General features: G+C 40.7%; 3 protein-coding genes and 1 pseudogene across 4 annotated transcripts in view; all 4 read left to right on the top strand.

Moving 5' to 3' along the window:
- LOC105887198 (protocadherin gamma-B2-like) overlaps positions 1 to 393 on the top strand; it is a 2493-nt gene extending 2100 nt beyond the window's left edge. The window contains exon 2 of the mRNA XM_012806504.2: positions 5 to 393. Within this exon, the coding sequence (XP_012661958.2) occupies positions 5 to 393 (389 nt within the window). The remainder of the gene's footprint in view (positions 1 to 4) is intronic.
- The window catches only part of LOC100943920 (protocadherin gamma-C4), a 187732-nt gene that overhangs the window by 36535 nt on the left and 134494 nt on the right, over positions 1 to 16703 (top strand). The gene's annotated exons all lie outside the window — the stretch shown is intronic.
- On the top strand, positions 6931 to 7260 carry LOC100953717 (annotated as a pseudogene).
- Positions 11947 to 14460, top strand: LOC100953396 (protocadherin gamma-A6). Its single transcript, XM_003782291.2, has one exon. It carries the CDS (start codon positions 12028 to 12030, stop codon positions 14458 to 14460), a length of 2433 nt encoding a protein of 810 aa, XP_003782339.1. The 5' UTR covers positions 11947 to 12027.

Genomic DNA, 16703 nt, shown 5'->3' with positions numbered 1-16703 from the left:
TTCCTCCTCGCGGTGATTCTGGCTATTGCTCTGCGCCTGCGACGCTCCTCCAGCCCAGCTGCGTGGAGCTGTTTTCAGCCTGGACTCGGCTCCAAGTCTGGACCTGGAGTTCTCCCCAATTACAATGAGGGAACATTGCCCTATGCCTACAATTTGTGTGTTGCCTCACAATCAGCGAAGACAGAGTTTAATTTTCTCAATGTGACTGCGGAAATGGCTCCTCCTCAGGATCTCCTCTGTGACAATGAGTCTTTGCGACCCGGTACAAATCATGAAGACACTGGGGCGCCATTCGACTCGAATTCTATTTCAAAGGTGAGTTTTAATTCATTTACTTTCACAAATCGCTTCACTTGGGTAGAAGGCTCCATTGCATATTGTGTTGCCTTGTGAGTTGGATTTGGGCAGTGTATTGCTTTAATTATCCTAATCTTATCTAAACAAATCTTAAATATGAGTTTTCTGCCTGATGTGTCATATCTATTTATCCATAATTACAAGCCTTTACCACATGAAATACTCCACTGTACTTCTTTTTCTTTCTTTACATCCCTTCCCTCTGGAGGTTTATTATTATTGTGACTTTAAGGAATTTCTTTCACTTTCAGGGTCTTTATTACTCAAATCATTTATCTTACTAGTTTGTAGAAAATTGGGACCAAAGAAAGGAAGGGTTTAACCAATGTCATGGCTTGTTAACCACACTACGTGAGTAGGACATTGTTCCAATTTGAAAACCATCACTTCAAGTATTTGTACACGCTAAATGTCTTGGGCTACCAGATCTATTTTTAAAGGATGGGCAATGTTAGAGGTATGAGCTTTAATGTACACGTTAACGAATTGCTCTTGAGAAAATTTAACACTTGGGGAAAAAATTTGCAATCTAGTCACATTTTCTGTGAGATATTACTTAAAACTTTGTTTATGAATTATCTAAAATAAATATAGATATTTTCATTTTCTTAGTTTTCTATGAAGATAGAAGTAAAATTGCTTCTCTTGATGAACTTATACAAATTCCATTTTTTTTCGGTCACAGAGCTTTTCTTTTTCTGTTGCCACATAAAAATGATAACGTTAACATCTGTCTCAACATAGAAAGGTCACTACTGCTTATTGGGCATGCTTTCCTGTGTGGATGATGATCTGTCCTCTACTGTCCCTATACTGATTGCCCTGAAGAGCTTTTTACTTTAAAATGTCCAACTACAAGTATTTGAACATGGTAATAGGAAATAAATGCATGGTTAGCCCAACCCAAACTCTCAGTTTGAGATAATGAACTGAAGATATTTCTCAAAGACCTCACAAATAACACAGACCTATGTTCTTTCTGCGTATGACTTTAACATAACTTGCAGAAATTAATAGGCCTTTTTTGTAAAGATGCGTTGAAAGCTGAATTTCTTTCCTTGACGTTCTTATGTACAAATAAGCATAGTTTCATAAAGAGATGAAATCTTCTACAAAGGTAAGAATTTCAATGTCCTAATTTATGGAAAAAATATAGGTAAGAGGTAAATAAAGAACATATACTCAGTGGCACATTAAGTAAAACTTCCCTTAGAAAGTAAAATGAGTCTAATAATTATATTGATCTCAATGGTTTGTGGGAGTCATTTTGCTATTTCAGAATTAAACATTAATTATTATAAACAATGTCATGCAATAATACAATTACGATATGGCAAAATTATTAGAAACAAAAATATAATTGAACTTACAAGAAACAATAGAATTGGTGTAGTAACCGATTAGGACTCTGAGTGTCGCTGTTCACTCAAGTGGGAAAGATGCTGTCGCAGAGGCGACCCGACTCAGCTTCTTCCTTACAATTCACGGATCAGACAAGCTCCCGGGAAAAACCAACCAGCCACATCCCGGTCCAATATTCGTCAGGGTATGTGTAGCCATCCGCTTTAGAAATATAAGCAAACAGCCAGACTGAACCAGGACTAGGAGATAACTGGGCAGAGAGAAAGCAATGAGGAATCCACCAAGACGCTGGTGCTGCAGAGAGCTGCTTCTGCTCTTTATGCTCCTGGGAACGTTGTACGAGATGGGATCCGGACAGATCAGCTACTCGGTGAGAGAGGAGCTAGAGAAAGGCTCCTTCGTGGGCAACATCGCCAGAGACTTGGGGCTGGAGCCTGAGGAGCTGGTGGAGCGGGGAGTCCGCGTTGTCTCTAAAAGTAGGACGCAGCTTTTCTCTCTGAAACACCAAAGCGGCAGCTTGGTTACCAAGGACAGGATAGACCGGGAGGAGCTCTGCGCTCAGAGTGCGCGGTGTCTGGTGAGTTTTAACATTTTGCTTGAGAATAAAATGAAAATTTATGGAGTAGAAGTAGAAATACTCGATATTAATGATAACTTCCCTCGATTCCGAGATGAAGAAGTAAGAGTTAAAATTAATGAAAATGCGGCTGTGGGAACCCGGTTAGTGCTTCCCTTTGCGCGGGATGCAGATGTGGGTGTGAACGCCCTCCAGAGTTACCAGCTCAGCTCCAATCCACACTTCTCTCTGAATGTTATAAGCGGAACTGATGGACAAAAGTACCCGGAGCTGGTGTTAAAACAGCCCCTGGACCGTGAGAAAGAGGCTGTTCACAACCTCCTCATCACAGCTTTAGATGGCGGAGACCCGGTACTCTCTGGCACCACGCATATCCACGTGATGGTTCTCGACGCTAACGATAACGCTCCCCTGTTTACTCAATCCGAATACAAAGTCAGTGTTCCGGAGAACATACCTATAGGCACTCAGCTCCTCACGCTAACCGCCACTGATCCAGATGAGGGAATAAACGGGAAATTGACCTACTCTTTCCACAACGAAGACGACAAAATTTTAGAGACTTTTCAACTTGATTCCAACCTAGGGGAAATCTCAACTATGCAATCACTGGACTATGAAGAATCCAGATTCTACCTCATGGAAGTGGTAGCTCAGGATGGAGGTGCTCTTCTTGCTAGCGCCAAGGTACTGGTCTCAGTGCAGGATGTGAATGACAATGCCCCGGAAGTGATCCTCACCTCTCTCACAAGTTCTCTGTCTGAAGACTGTCTTCCTGGAACTGTAATTGCACTGTTTAGGGTACATGATGGTGATTCTGGAGAGAATGGTGAGATTACATGTTCTATTCCCAGAAACCTGCCTTTTAAATTAGAAAAGTCAGTTGATAATTACTATCACTTATTAACAACAAAAACCCTGGACAGAGAAGAGACTTCAGATTATAATATCACCATAACCGTCATTGACCATGGAACCCCACCCCTCTCTACAGAAGACTGCATCTCTCTGAAAGTAACAGACGTCAATGACAACCCACCTGCCTTCTCTCATGCCTCCTACTCCACCTCCCTCCTAGAAAACAACCCCAGAGGCATCTCTATCTTCTCTTTGACTGCTCATGACCCTGATAGTGGTGAGAATGCTCAGGTCACTTATTCCCTGGTCAAAGACACATTTCAGGGAGTTCCTCTGTCCTCATATGTGTCTATTAACTCTGACACTGGTGTTCTATATGCTCTTCAGTCCTTAGACTATGAGCAGTTAAGAGACCTGCAGCTGTGGGTGACAGCCAGTGACAGTGGAAACCCTCCACTCAGCAGCAATGTGTCACTGAGCCTGTTTGTGCTGGACCAGAATGACAATGCACCTGAGATCTTGTACCCTGCCCTTCCTACAGATGGTTCTACAGGTGTGGAGCTGGCGCCCCGCTCTGCAGAGCCTGGCTACCTAGTGACCAAGGTGGTGGCAGTGGACAGAGACTCGGGCCAGAATGCCTGGCTGTCTTACCGCCTGCTCAAGGCCAGTGAGCCAGGACTCTTCTCTGTGGGGCTGCACACGGGCGAGGTGCGCACTGTGCGGGTCCTGCTGGACAGAGATGCACTGAAGCAAACCCTTGTGGTGGCTGTTCAAGACCATGGTCAGCCCCCTCTCTCAGCCACTGTCACACTCACCGTGGCAGTAGCTGACAGTATCCCTGAAGTCCTAACTGACCTGGATAGCATCAAGACCCCTGCCAGCCTGGAAGATTCAGACCTCACATTGCACCTGGTGGTGGCAGTGGCCTTGGTATCCTGTGTCTTCCTTATCTTTGTCATTGTACTGCTGGTACTCAGGCTGCAGCGCTGGCACAAGTCACGCCTGCTCCAGGCTTCAGGAGATGGATTGGGAGTAATGCCCACCTCACAGTTTGTGGGTATGGATGGGGTGCAGGCTTTCCTGCAAACCTATTCCCACCAGGTCTCCCTCACCACTGATTCCAGGAGGAGTCACCTGATTTTCCCTCAGCCCAACTATGCAGACACACTCATTAGTGAAGAGAGTTGTGGAAAAAGTGAGTCTCTTCTGGTATCTGATAAGGTAAATGCAAGCAAAGAAGAACCAGGAGTTGTTCAGGTTAGTCTTCTCTTTCAATAAGGATGACTAGGGCATTTTCTTCATTTGTTTCCTCATTTGTTTTTCTGACATATTAAAAGTCAGCTGATTTTATAAATACTGAATCATTAGTTGCTCTATTAGAGATTAATTTGATGATTGATGTTTTCTCCATTTGTTTTCAAATTATATTTTGGGATTAATGTCTTCTCTTGTCAACATGTGGATGTTTTAGAAAGCCTAGCTGACATCTTTAGACTTAAGTGAAACAAGTACTTTAAAAGAAAGTAGTCAAACATAATCTTTTACTCAAGATTGTGTTATATTGGAACTGCTAATCTGTTAACAGAAGAGTTGTTTTATTACTTCCAATTGTTAGATATATTGTTCTCTTTTGAATATTTGCTAAGACACCACAAGTGAATGTATTTTGGAAAGGATATTGTGTAGGGTTGATATTTCAGTATACCTGAAGTTTGCGTAAGGAAATAATTTTTAATATTTGCAAAAACCAACGGAAGAATACAGAAAATTTCTGCATGATCAATATCAGGAGAAAAGGTTATAGTGATAATGATGTGTTTGGCATTCTGATATCTAGAAAGTTTGCACTAAACCATGTAATTACTGGACATATGGACTTATTAAGAGATGAAATCAGTGAGAAGGAACCTTAGAATTGTGCTTTATTCTGTGATATAGTTTAAAGACTCCAAATAGTTAGATACTATACTGCTGCATTTAAGAAATATCATTATGCCATATACCTGGCATCTTCTGGTCACAGGTAGTGCCTTTGCTTATTAGAATCAATACCTACTGAGATGTTTGCATTTATTCAAGTTCAAGTACAATTCCACTTTATTACCAGAGTCTAAGGTTTGTATCTGCAAAACGAATTCTACTTAAGAATTGTCTGAAATTTTAAAATTCATTTCTGAGGCATGTGGTCACCTTAATAATAAAAAAAAAGACACACAAGAAAATAAATGCTGTTTCAGTAGTCTCAAATTTCAGTAGCACATATTGGGTAATGAAATAACTATTTGCTTTCTGAATATGATAATAGAATATTGTTATCTGGATATGATAATATAATATTATTAATGGGGTAGTAAGCTACATACTGAACCACATGAAAGATTTATTGATACATTGGGGAACCTAAGATGACTTGGTTTTTATTTTTTAAGCTATTGTTTAAAGGGCATCCAATTAAATGTATACATGAACAATTCTGACCTCCATGTAAAATGTGCAGATTCACTGAATAATGAGTGAATATATCCAAGAGTAACAAGAGAATCTGGATAATAGGTGCTCAAATTATTCACTTTTATGTGAAAAGTCACATTTCCTTTTTTGAAAAAAAGAAAATGTTATATATTTCTGTAAGTATCCTCTGAGTTGACTTTTTGTGGAATGGAGAAATATCTTTTAACTCTCTATAAACAACCAGTAGGCTTTATAATATAAAATGCTTGATCTGCACCTTCTGAATGTATGTACTATCTATGCCTATACTCTTTTAAATATTTGAATCTTTAGTTTTATATGCTTTCGGAAAGATAATTTTCCTGTCCTAATTGAAATGTTTATACAATAGTGGAAAGACCCTTGCTTGGGCCTGTTTTGGAGCAATTTCTTGAGTTAGTAATTCTTTTTATATAGCAAATTCTTGAGTCAGTAATTCTTTTCATGTAGCAAATTCTTGAGTCAGTAATGCTTTTTATGTTTGTATAAGAAAAGATGACAATGAGTGGCTCTCTAGAATTTTGGACAGTGCGTAGTTTAAGATGCCGTAATGCTTTTCCACTATAAGGTGAGTTTAATGTTGCCGCACACCGGCCAAGTTTTAGAACAATATATTATGTGGTTCAAGATAAGTTTTTTACAAAGATTTTCTAGTTTGGAAATGTAATGAAAATTTTAAGACATCTGTCAAAAACATCAAGATAGGCAGAGTATTGAGAAGGGAAGAGTATAAATAACAAAAGGTTGAGATGGTCAGATGGTAACCAAAGAAAAGTGGGCAACATAGATTACCTTCCTTGGAATATATAATTTTAAGGACTCATACTTCATCCTCCAAATCCAAATAATTCATTTTTGTTAAAGCAACTTGGGAAGAAGTAGTACAATTGGGGATAATTTTGATGTGGTGTGGGAAAATATCATTGGTGGAATATTTTCTCAGTCATACTCAATTAAAAATAGACAGAAACTAAAGGAAAGGGAGTCTCTTGCTTCTTACACATACTATACTTCTATTTTATAATGACAATTCCTTGCTTACCTATCCATTCTTTGCGGGGATGGGGGTGGGGGAGATGATTAAAATAGGATAGAAGAAAATGAAACATAGAATGAAACAAAAACTATGAGATTTATAACTTTTACAAGTTAGAAGAAAAGCAAATAGAATAGACTAACAATCCACACAAAGCTGTTATTTCAATAATTTTTATACAGCTTGCATGCTGCTCACCAGGAGTGTTGTCTGAGAGGTACAGATTAGCTGGCCTTGAGGAAGGATCAAAATGCCTTCGGCAAGAGATTTACTACATCTGTCCTTAGAATCCGAAAAGAAAAAACATAAAAAGAAAAGGCTAGTTCAAAGTCCAAACTCTTCTTTTATGGATATAAAATGTCCAGGTTGCTACGAGATTACCACAGTTTTCAGCCATGCCCAGACAGTGGTTCTTGTGTGAGTTGTTCAACAGTCTTGTGCCAGCCTACAGGGAGAAAGGACAGACTTACAGAAAGGTGTTCATTTAGAAGAAAGCAACGCTAATGATCTACACAACTTTCTGAGTTTGTGTTATCTCACAGAAAGCCATATCATAAATTCAGTAATTCTAGTTAATCTACCAAGAGAATTAAATTTGGTTTGATAAGGTATAAAACAGCAATCTCCTGTTTTGATGTCAGTTTTGCAGTAAAGTTTTGATCTTGGGGAAAAAAGAATTTTTGTACTACACCTTCTGTCATCACCAACATTGTCTTTCATTTGTATATTTTTCTGTATATCGTTTTTTTGGCTCTCAGTTCTAACAAGGAAAACCATTTTATGAAAATGGGACTCAATGCATTGGGTGCCAGTAATTATCCTGAGCAAGTTTATCTCTGTCCTTTGACAAGTAAAAAGCATCTGATTTGGGATGGATAAAGTTCAAGTTAAAATAAATGATGGCCAAACTAAAGATGTAGCAAATATTTAAAATGTTTTAAAATCCTGTAAAATGAAGAATGAGTATCAGTATCAGTACACAGAATTACCTACTAATTGGCTCCTTATTTGGAGCTGATCTAGTTACCGTTACTGCACTTCTGTATCGGAGGCCCGGGGTGTCGCTGTTGGCTAGTTCCAAGCCCAGAATTGGCTCCTGCTGGAGCAGTGGACTTGAGAGAAAAATGCTGTTCAGCTTCCTACAAAGAGCTAGAGAAATTAGAGAACTCATGCACCAAGACAAGAAGGTAGTCTGCTCAGAGAACTCTTGGGATCGTTTAGAGATATCCTTTCCTCCAAATTAGAAAGGCATAGGTGCAGAGAGATAGGAAACATTTCAGGACATTGGGACTTATCAGGACAGAGAGGCAAATGCCATTTCTCTTCCTGTTTTGCTCTGCCAGTGGCTCTCAAACAGATCTACTGTGCTATTTATTCTTGCTATTCTCCAGCATCCCTGTGGCTCACTGATTGGGAACCTCACCGATGATCTGGGGCCTGACATAGGAAATTTGCCTACTCTGAACCTTCAGGTTACTTGCAGAGAAGAATTTCTTTACCATGAGCACCGAAAATGGGGCAATAGTATGGAGCAAGAGCAGATTTGTGACAAAAAGTGGAAGTGTGTTCTAGAATTCCAAGTTGTTATCGAAAAGCCTTTACATATTTTTTCACATAATTGTGCTGATCCAGGATGTGAATGACCACCCACCGATCTTTACCTAAAATATCACTGTGCTGGAAATCAGTGGACTGGTGCTAACTTGGAGACACCTTTGCCCTAGAATCCGTGCAAGATCCTGATTTAGGTATCGGTTCACTGCAGCAGTACTACCTTAGCCCAGAAAGCTCTTCTCTTTGATTCGGAAGGAGACCCTAGATGGCATTAGGTAGTCAGACTTGGCATCCAAGACCCCCCCACCCAAGGAAGAGCAGCCCTGCTACTACCTGGTCCTCCTGGCTGTGAACCAGAGCTAGCTTTCCAGAAACTGTGCTACCCAGACCAGGGTAACTGTCAGAGATGTAAATGATAACTTCCTTCCATCCTCATTATTCATCCAAGACACATACAGGGTCACTGTTCCAGAGAACCTGCCTGCCAGCTTTTTCAATCAGTGGCATGATCATTTGTCTTTGGTAAGGAAGTGAGACGACTATTCAAGCTGAACAGTAACATAGGGGAACTCACCACGAATGGAAGCCTGGACTTTGAAGAGAGAACTCGACATAATTGGGATGAAAGCATAGAATGATGGATGCCACACTGGGTATCGTAAAATATAGAGATTTTGGATGAAATGGACAATGCCCCCTAGATAACCCTGACTTGTAAATCTCAACATAATACAAGAAAATGCTTAGATGGGAACTGCTGTTGCCCTCATCAAAATACATAATCCAGATTCTGGATTTAATGAGGAAAGCCCATGTCCACAAAAGGGAAAGTTTTTTTTATTTTTGGAGACAGAGTCTCACTTTATCACCCTTGATAGAGTGCCTGTGCCATCATAGTTCACAGCAACCTCAAACTCTGGGGCTCAAGCAATTCTTTTGCCTCAGCTTCCCAAGTAGGTGGGACTACAGGTGCCCACCACAATCCCCAGCTATGTTTTAGAGACAGGGTCTCGCTCTTGCCCAGGCTGGTCATGAACTCCTGAGCTCAAGCAATTCACCTACCTCAGCCCCTTAGAATGCTAGGATTAAAGTTGTGAGCCACCATGCCAGGCCTCAAGCAGTTTAAAGGGAAGTTTTAAAATGCATACAGATCACTGATCCCTTCACTATCACAATCCTGGATAAAGACAATCTGCTCCCTGTCCTCCAACATGAACATCACTCTGTACATCTCTGACAGTCAACTACAAAGTTCTGGTTTTCTACCAGGTCTCCTACATGGTTCATGTAGCTGAGAATAACCATAGTGACCTCTTCTCCTTCTCCAGCCTGGCCAGCAACCCCCAGCCATGGTTGCAATCTACCTGTTGATGAGGGCAGACAGTGGGGTGGTGGTCACCCAATAGCCTTCGACCACATACAGTTGTGCTCCTTCTAACTGACGCTAACAGCCAACGACCAGGGTTTACCCACGTTCAGCCCCAACATGAGCTTGTGTGTGTTGGTGGGCGACAGCAATGACAACATGCTGCAGATGCTATACCGGGCTCCTGGTGCTGAGGTCCAACTGGTAGGCAATCTTAGATAGGGTCTTAGCACACACCTTGGAGCCTACTACTTGGTCATCAAGGCAGTGGCAGTGGATACCAACTCTGAGCACAATGCCTGGCTTTCCTACCACATGCTGCAGGCCAATGAGACTTGGCTCTCCAGCCTAGGACTGTGCCTTGAAAGATGGGGGTGCAGCTGGACAGCTCCTGATGGCTGAAGTTTGAGAAGGTGACAGCTGTCGATTTGGCTACCACCACTTAGAACCTATTCTTTGTAGATAGCTTGCAAGATATATCACCTGACTTTAACAACTGCCCTGCAACCTGTGAAACTGTAGGCAGAGCTGCAATTTCATTTAATGGTTCCCTTGGCCTTGATCTCTGTCCTCTTCTTCCTCCAAGCCATTAGGCTATCTCCCTACGCCTGCTTGGCCAAACAGCACTAGCCTGGTCTCTTCTTCAAGAGAGACCTGTTACCGTGAAAGGACCTTGCCTTATTCCTACCATCTGTGTGCTGCCTCACATGCCTCAATGTTTAAATTTCACAATATAAAGTCAAGAAAGGCTGCTCCACAAGGTCGTCTCTGTGAAGAAACCTTTTGGTTTGAAAGAACTGGTCATTACAATCCCCAAATGGCTTCTAATTCAGGCAATTTGCAACAAATAAGTTTCTTCAAACCTTTTCTCCTATAAATATAATTAGTTTCAATTCATTGATTTAGAGATTCAAAGTGTGCAAATTAAATATGTCCTATTTCATTGTGTTTGATTTTGGGGGCGTATACATTGGAAGCTGGAAAACTCCTTGTAGAGTTAGCTATGTTTTGATAGTTCTTTCATAGAAAGTCTCTGTGTGATGGTGTTGAAATTTTTTATAATGCTAAAACAATATAATCAGAAACATTTTGCTCCTCTTTTAACAGAAAATAAGCTGCATTTTATGTATTTATTTATTCTTATTTTAATAGATTTAGGGGATACAAGTTGAATTGTTTTACATAAATATGTTGTATAAAGGTAAAGTCTGGGCTTTAGGTGTACACATCACACAAATAGTGTACGTTGTATAACATGGGTAATTTTTCATTCCCCAGCCCCTCCTAACTTTCTCACTTTTGAGTCTCCAAAGCTCATTATACCACTTTGCGTACCCTGTGTAGTCATAGTTTAGCTCCTACTCATAAGTGAGATCACACGACATTTATTTTTCTGCTCCTAAATTAGTTCTCTTAGGATAATGAACTCCAGTTCCATCCAAGTTACTTCAAAATACATCATTTCATTCTTTCTTATTGCTGAGTAGTACTCCATGGTATATGTACAGACACACACACACCACATTTTCTTTATCAAGTCATTAGCTGATGGAAACTTAGGTTGTTCCATATCTTTACAATTATAGATTGTGCTGAAAAAGCATGTGAGTGCAAGAAACATTTTTAATACATTAGTGTCACATAATGTCATTGTAAAACATATCATCCAGGATTAAATGCAAATCTACACAAGTCAGTGGTTTACTTAGTTTCAATGCTGTTGACCCTAAAATATATATAGCACTATATAGCATAAGATATATTTGTAATATGGCCTATATCAGGGCAGTTCTTAATCTCTATTTTGAATCTCTACATTATTAAAAACAAATAATGACATCTTTAAAAAGCAACTCTCGTGACTAGAACTGTAGTGGTTTGATTAAAATTATATTGTGGTGGTTGTTGCCCTTATTAAAAATGGGACATATGTAAATGATAGTGAGGTGTGATAATTCAAGAGTTATAAAAAATCATATTATTTCTTCTCTTTAAGGTCCCAAGAGATGTTTTCGCAAAAATAAGTGATAAATTTCAGGACACATTTAAAATTATTCAAACTAATGTCTTTTATTCTTCCAAATGCTTTGCTTTCTTGGGGAGAGAAATATTATGAGTGTCATCTCTGCAGTTTTAGCAGAAATAAAATCCTCTGGGTGGTAATATCAACAAATGGTGCAGTATTAAGTTAGGACTCTAAGCGTCGCTGTTCACTAACTCCGGCAAGAAAATCAATGGGAACTCGAGTTACATCCACCAACCATAAAGCGGATCAGACATGAAAGCAGCACAGAAATTCTGACCTGGAACGCTTCACATCTGGTCTTCGTTTGTTAAAGAACCTTGACATCTAATTCTGAAGCGCGAAAGGTGATGTGGACCTGTTCTTCCTACTCTTGATCCCAAGGAAGTCTAAGCAAGCCAGTAATGGCGGCTCTGCAGAGGCGCCAGCACCTAAGCAAGCTGCTCCTGCTCTTTGCTCTCCTGGGGACACTGTATGGGGCTGCGACCCGGCAGATCCGCTACTCTATTTTGGAGGAGCTGGACAAAGGCTCCTTCGTGGGCAACATCGCCAAGGACCTGGGACTGGAACCTCCAGAACTAGCAGAGCGCGGAGTCCGCATCGTCTCCAGAGGTAGGACACAGCTTTTCTCTTTGAACCTGCGAAGCGGCAGCTTGGTCACAGCCGGCAGGATAGACCGGGAGGAGCTCTGCGCTGAGATCCCGCAGTGTCTGGTGAGTTTTAACATCCTTGTAGAGGATAAACTGAATCTTTATCCCGTGGAAGTCGAAATAATGGACATTAATGACAATACACCCAGATTCTCAAGAGAACAGCTGGAAGTGAAAATTCTTGAAAATGCAGCTCCATCCTCTCGTTTTCTCCTAATGGAGGTCTATGACCCTGATGTGGGAATGAACTCTCTTCAGGGATTTAAGCTCAGCGCTAATAATCACTTCTCAGTGGACGTGCAAAGCGAAGCCAATGGGCCCAAGTACCCAGAGCTGGTGCTGGAGCACGCCCTGGACCGGGAGGAAGAAGCTGTTCATCACCTGGTCCTTACTGCTATGGATGGTGGTGACCCGGTCCGCTCAAGTGTGGCGCGAATTCTGGTAACTGTCTTAGATGTGAATGACAATGCACCAGTGTTTACTCAGTCTATCTACAGAGTGAGTGTTCCTGAAAATCTGTCAGTAGGTACACCAGTGCTGTCAGTAAATGCCACTGACCAGGATGAAGGAGTCCACGCAGAAGTAACTTATTCCTTTGTGAAGATTCCAGAAAAGATCTCACAAATTTTCTGCTTGAATGTTTTGACTGGAGAAATTTCAACTTCTGCAAATCTAGACTATGAGGACTCTAGCTTTTATGAGCTGGATGTTGAAGCCCGGGATCGGCCAGGTCTTCTAAGCAGAGCAAAAGTCTTAATAACTATCTTGGATGTCAATGATAATGTTCCAGAAGTGGTTGTTACATCTGGAAGCAGAACAATTGCTGAAAGTGAACCTCCAGGAACAGTAATCACTCTTTTCCAAGTGTATGATCGGGACTCTGGACTGAACGGCCTGGTAACGTGTTCTATCCCGAGAAGTCTTCCTTTTGAACTGGAAAAATCAGTAGACAATTATTATCGACTAGTGACAAATTCATTTCTAGACCGGGAAGAGGTGTCATTGTACAACATCACTGTGACAGCTACAGACAAAGGAATGCCTCCTCTATCTACAGAAACGCTCATCTCTGTAAAGGTGGCAGACACCAACGACAACCCTCCCGCTTTCTCCCACTCACTCTACTCTGTCTATGTTCCTGAGAACAACCCCAAGGGCGCTTCCATCTTCTCTGTGAAGGCGCACGACCCAGACAGTGAGGAGAACGCCCGCGTCTCTTACTCTCTGGCGGAAGACACCCTCCAGGGGGCGCCTGTCTCCTCCTTTGTCTCTATCAACTCCAACACCGGAGTTCTCTATGCGCTGCGCTCCTTTGACTATGAGCAGTTTAGAGACCTGAAGCTGCTGGTGACAGCTAGCGACAATGGAAACCCTCCACTCAGCAGCAACACGTCTCTGAGCCTGTTCGTCCTTGACCAGAATGACAATGCGCCTGAGATCTTGTACCCTGCCCTCCCCACGGATGGTTCCACTGGTGTGGAGCTGGCACCCCGTTCCGCGGAGCCTGGCTACCTGGTGACCAAGGTGGTGGCGGTGGACAGAGACTCAGGCCAGAACGCCTGGCTGTCTTACCGCCTGCTCAAGGCCAGCGAGCCAGGGCTCTTCTCTGTGGGGCTGCACACGGGCGAGGTGCGCACAGCACGGACTCTACACGACAGAGATGCGCTGAAGCAGAGCCTTCTGGTGGCCGTCCAGGACCACGGCCAGCCCCCTCTCTCGGCCACCGTCACGCTCACCGTGGCCGTGGCTGACAGTATCCCTGAAGTCCTAGCTGACCTGAGCAGCCTCAAACCCTCTACCAGCCCTTATGACTCCGACCTCACACTGTACCTAGTGGTGGCGGTGACTTCAGTCTCCTGTGTCTTCCTGGCCTTTATCATTGTGCTACTGGCATTGAGGCTTCGGCGGTGGCACAAGTCACGTCTGCTACAGGTTACAGGAGATGAACTGGCCAGCATGCCCGCCTCTCACCTTGTAGGCATGGAAGGAGTGCGAGCTTTCCTGCAGACCTATTCCCACGAGGTCTCCCTTACCGCAGACTCGGGGAAGAGCCACATCATCTTCCCTCAACCCAATTACGCGGACACGCTTATCAGCCAGGAAAGCTGTGAGAAAAATGAGCCTCTTTTGATACAGGAAGATTCAGAGTTTTGTAAAAAGGAAGACTCCTTTGCTCAGGTGAGGTGATTACTTTTATTGGTTATTTTAACAGGAAATTTTAAATTCTCTTCAATTAATGGTTAGTTTTCTTGTTTATGCAGAATCATAATTCTGACATTTTTCTTTTATATATCAATAGGTCTCTTAAATTTTAATTTTCTGGAATTTTGTGCGGGAGGGGGAGTCTTAATGCACGCACTGCGTTTTCTTTCCCTTTCTAGTTGAGAAACTATTTGTCACTTGGATAGAGGTACAGCTCCTTTCCTAGGTTTTTTCCCATTATGTGACATTTGTAAGATCCTTTCTTTTTCTAATATGAGAAAAAAAACAATTGCACCCTCTGTTACAGGAAATCAAGATCTTGGTTTTTCTCAATGTTACTTCATGATTATAAATGTTTTCTAAATGATGTCAGTTCATGAGAGATATTTTCCATTTTACTACTTAGGATATAAGAGTTACTGATGCTTGTAGCAGGGAACACCTGATGTTTGCTGTTAAAACACCTGAACATATCCCTGGAGCTATCTGTCATTTATTTGAGCCAGTAACAATCTCTATAATCTTGCAAGTAAAATTAAAATTAAAAAGAATTCCCGTAATGACCTCAAACAAATTCTGGGAAAATAAAATAATTTTTATTTTTTTTTTCAAACTGTAAGAAAGTCTAGTGAACAAGTGTTTGTTGACATCACCATTGTGGTAGTTATTGAATTGTTAACAAATAAATGTAAGCAACTGATAGTGTCTGCCTTCTATAATGTCTTTTCCATACTGAGTGCTTAGTAGTACTTAAAGGTGAAAAAACATTTTAAAACATAGCAGTGTTCACTTACAGAGAATAGCTCTAAAAACAGAGGAATGACCGGTGAATGGGAGAATGAAGGATTAATGGCATTCAAATAAAATTTAAATAATTTAGCATTTTAACAACCAGATAAAATAAAGCTTTTGTCATATAGGAACTCTGTATTCAAATATTTGAAGAAAAGGGGTTGTTATTTAGAAGGATGATTAGTCTTATCTATTATGACCAAAATGAGCAAACAAAATCATGGCTTGTTGAGCAGAAAACAGCAAAAATTTTAATTGTCAAAGTGGTTCTAGCAAGAGGGGATTGTTATGTAGGTAAGAGATTCTGTTATTGGTACTCTTCAAAACTAAGTTGATGAGCTGGGAGGAGAACACACCAAAAATTACAGCTACCTGGGATGCTAATGTTGGAGGATTGCTTGAGCCCAGGAACAGAGGCCAATCTGTGCAACATACCCAGACCACACTTCAAATAAAGAAAAAGTGGCTTACGGCCCTGGGATTAATGCATTACAGGGGATTCTTGATGAATTGTTAAACTACATTATAGCCAAAGTTTTTTTCCAATCTTGAGTTGGAGGATTCAACGATCTGATAATAGAATGGATTGGTTACTTGTTCGTGTAAATTTGGCATACACAGGTAAGCAAAAGTAATTGAAAAGATACCTTGAAAAATAAATAAGAACCTCCTCTGTGGCCCAACTTTGTGGATTTTTGTAAAGATAACATTGAGTTACTGTTATTTAAATAAGGTGCTAAGAGTAATGCACATTTTTCTAAGTCAATGTTGTGATATTTACCTTAAACAAGTATTATAGAATTATTTCTTTCAAATTTCCAAATGTATTATATGCCTAAGCAAGAAATTTTAATCATAACCATTTTCAAATATTAATTGTTTGCACATTTGGGATATAAGTTAATGGTTTTAATCAGAATTTAATGATAAATAATTATAAACAACTTGAATCTTGGCTATTAGTCCCATGAATCAGATAGTGTCTTACACAATTGTAATGATTTATTTCATACACTGATAGTATGAATGTTATTTTACTATATCACCAATTTTGGGTGATTTAAACCACATCTTGAACATTCGTTGTTATAGGCAAAGCTCACTAAGTTTTATAGATAGTAAGGTGGTGTGTTTTACTCTCTTATTTGAGTTCCCTCGGACCATTTCAAACAAATAGAACATTCAGATTCTGCTCTCACAATTGTCATTCATTCATGTGGACTGACCAACTGGTAAACATCCTGGCAGCAATGGAATTTGCTAATTCTGAGTAAATGTCACTCTTTGATTTAGCATTCAGATAATTCATAGTAAGATAAGCTGTCCTAGATTTTAATTCATATATTGAATTTTGAAGCATCAAAAAGAAAAGCTACCAAACTGTTGAGCTATTTTATCATCTGTAAAAGCATCCTTTTCTGATCAAACTTCTGTTC

This window comes from Otolemur garnettii, unplaced genomic scaffold (genome assembly GCF_000181295.1).
Source record: "Otolemur garnettii isolate 467f Iridium unplaced genomic scaffold, OtoGar3 scaffold00003, whole genome shotgun sequence".
Lineage (NCBI taxonomy): Eukaryota > Metazoa > Chordata > Mammalia > Primates > Galagidae > Otolemur > Otolemur garnettii.
This window is presented reverse-complemented; position numbering and strand designations above follow the sequence as displayed.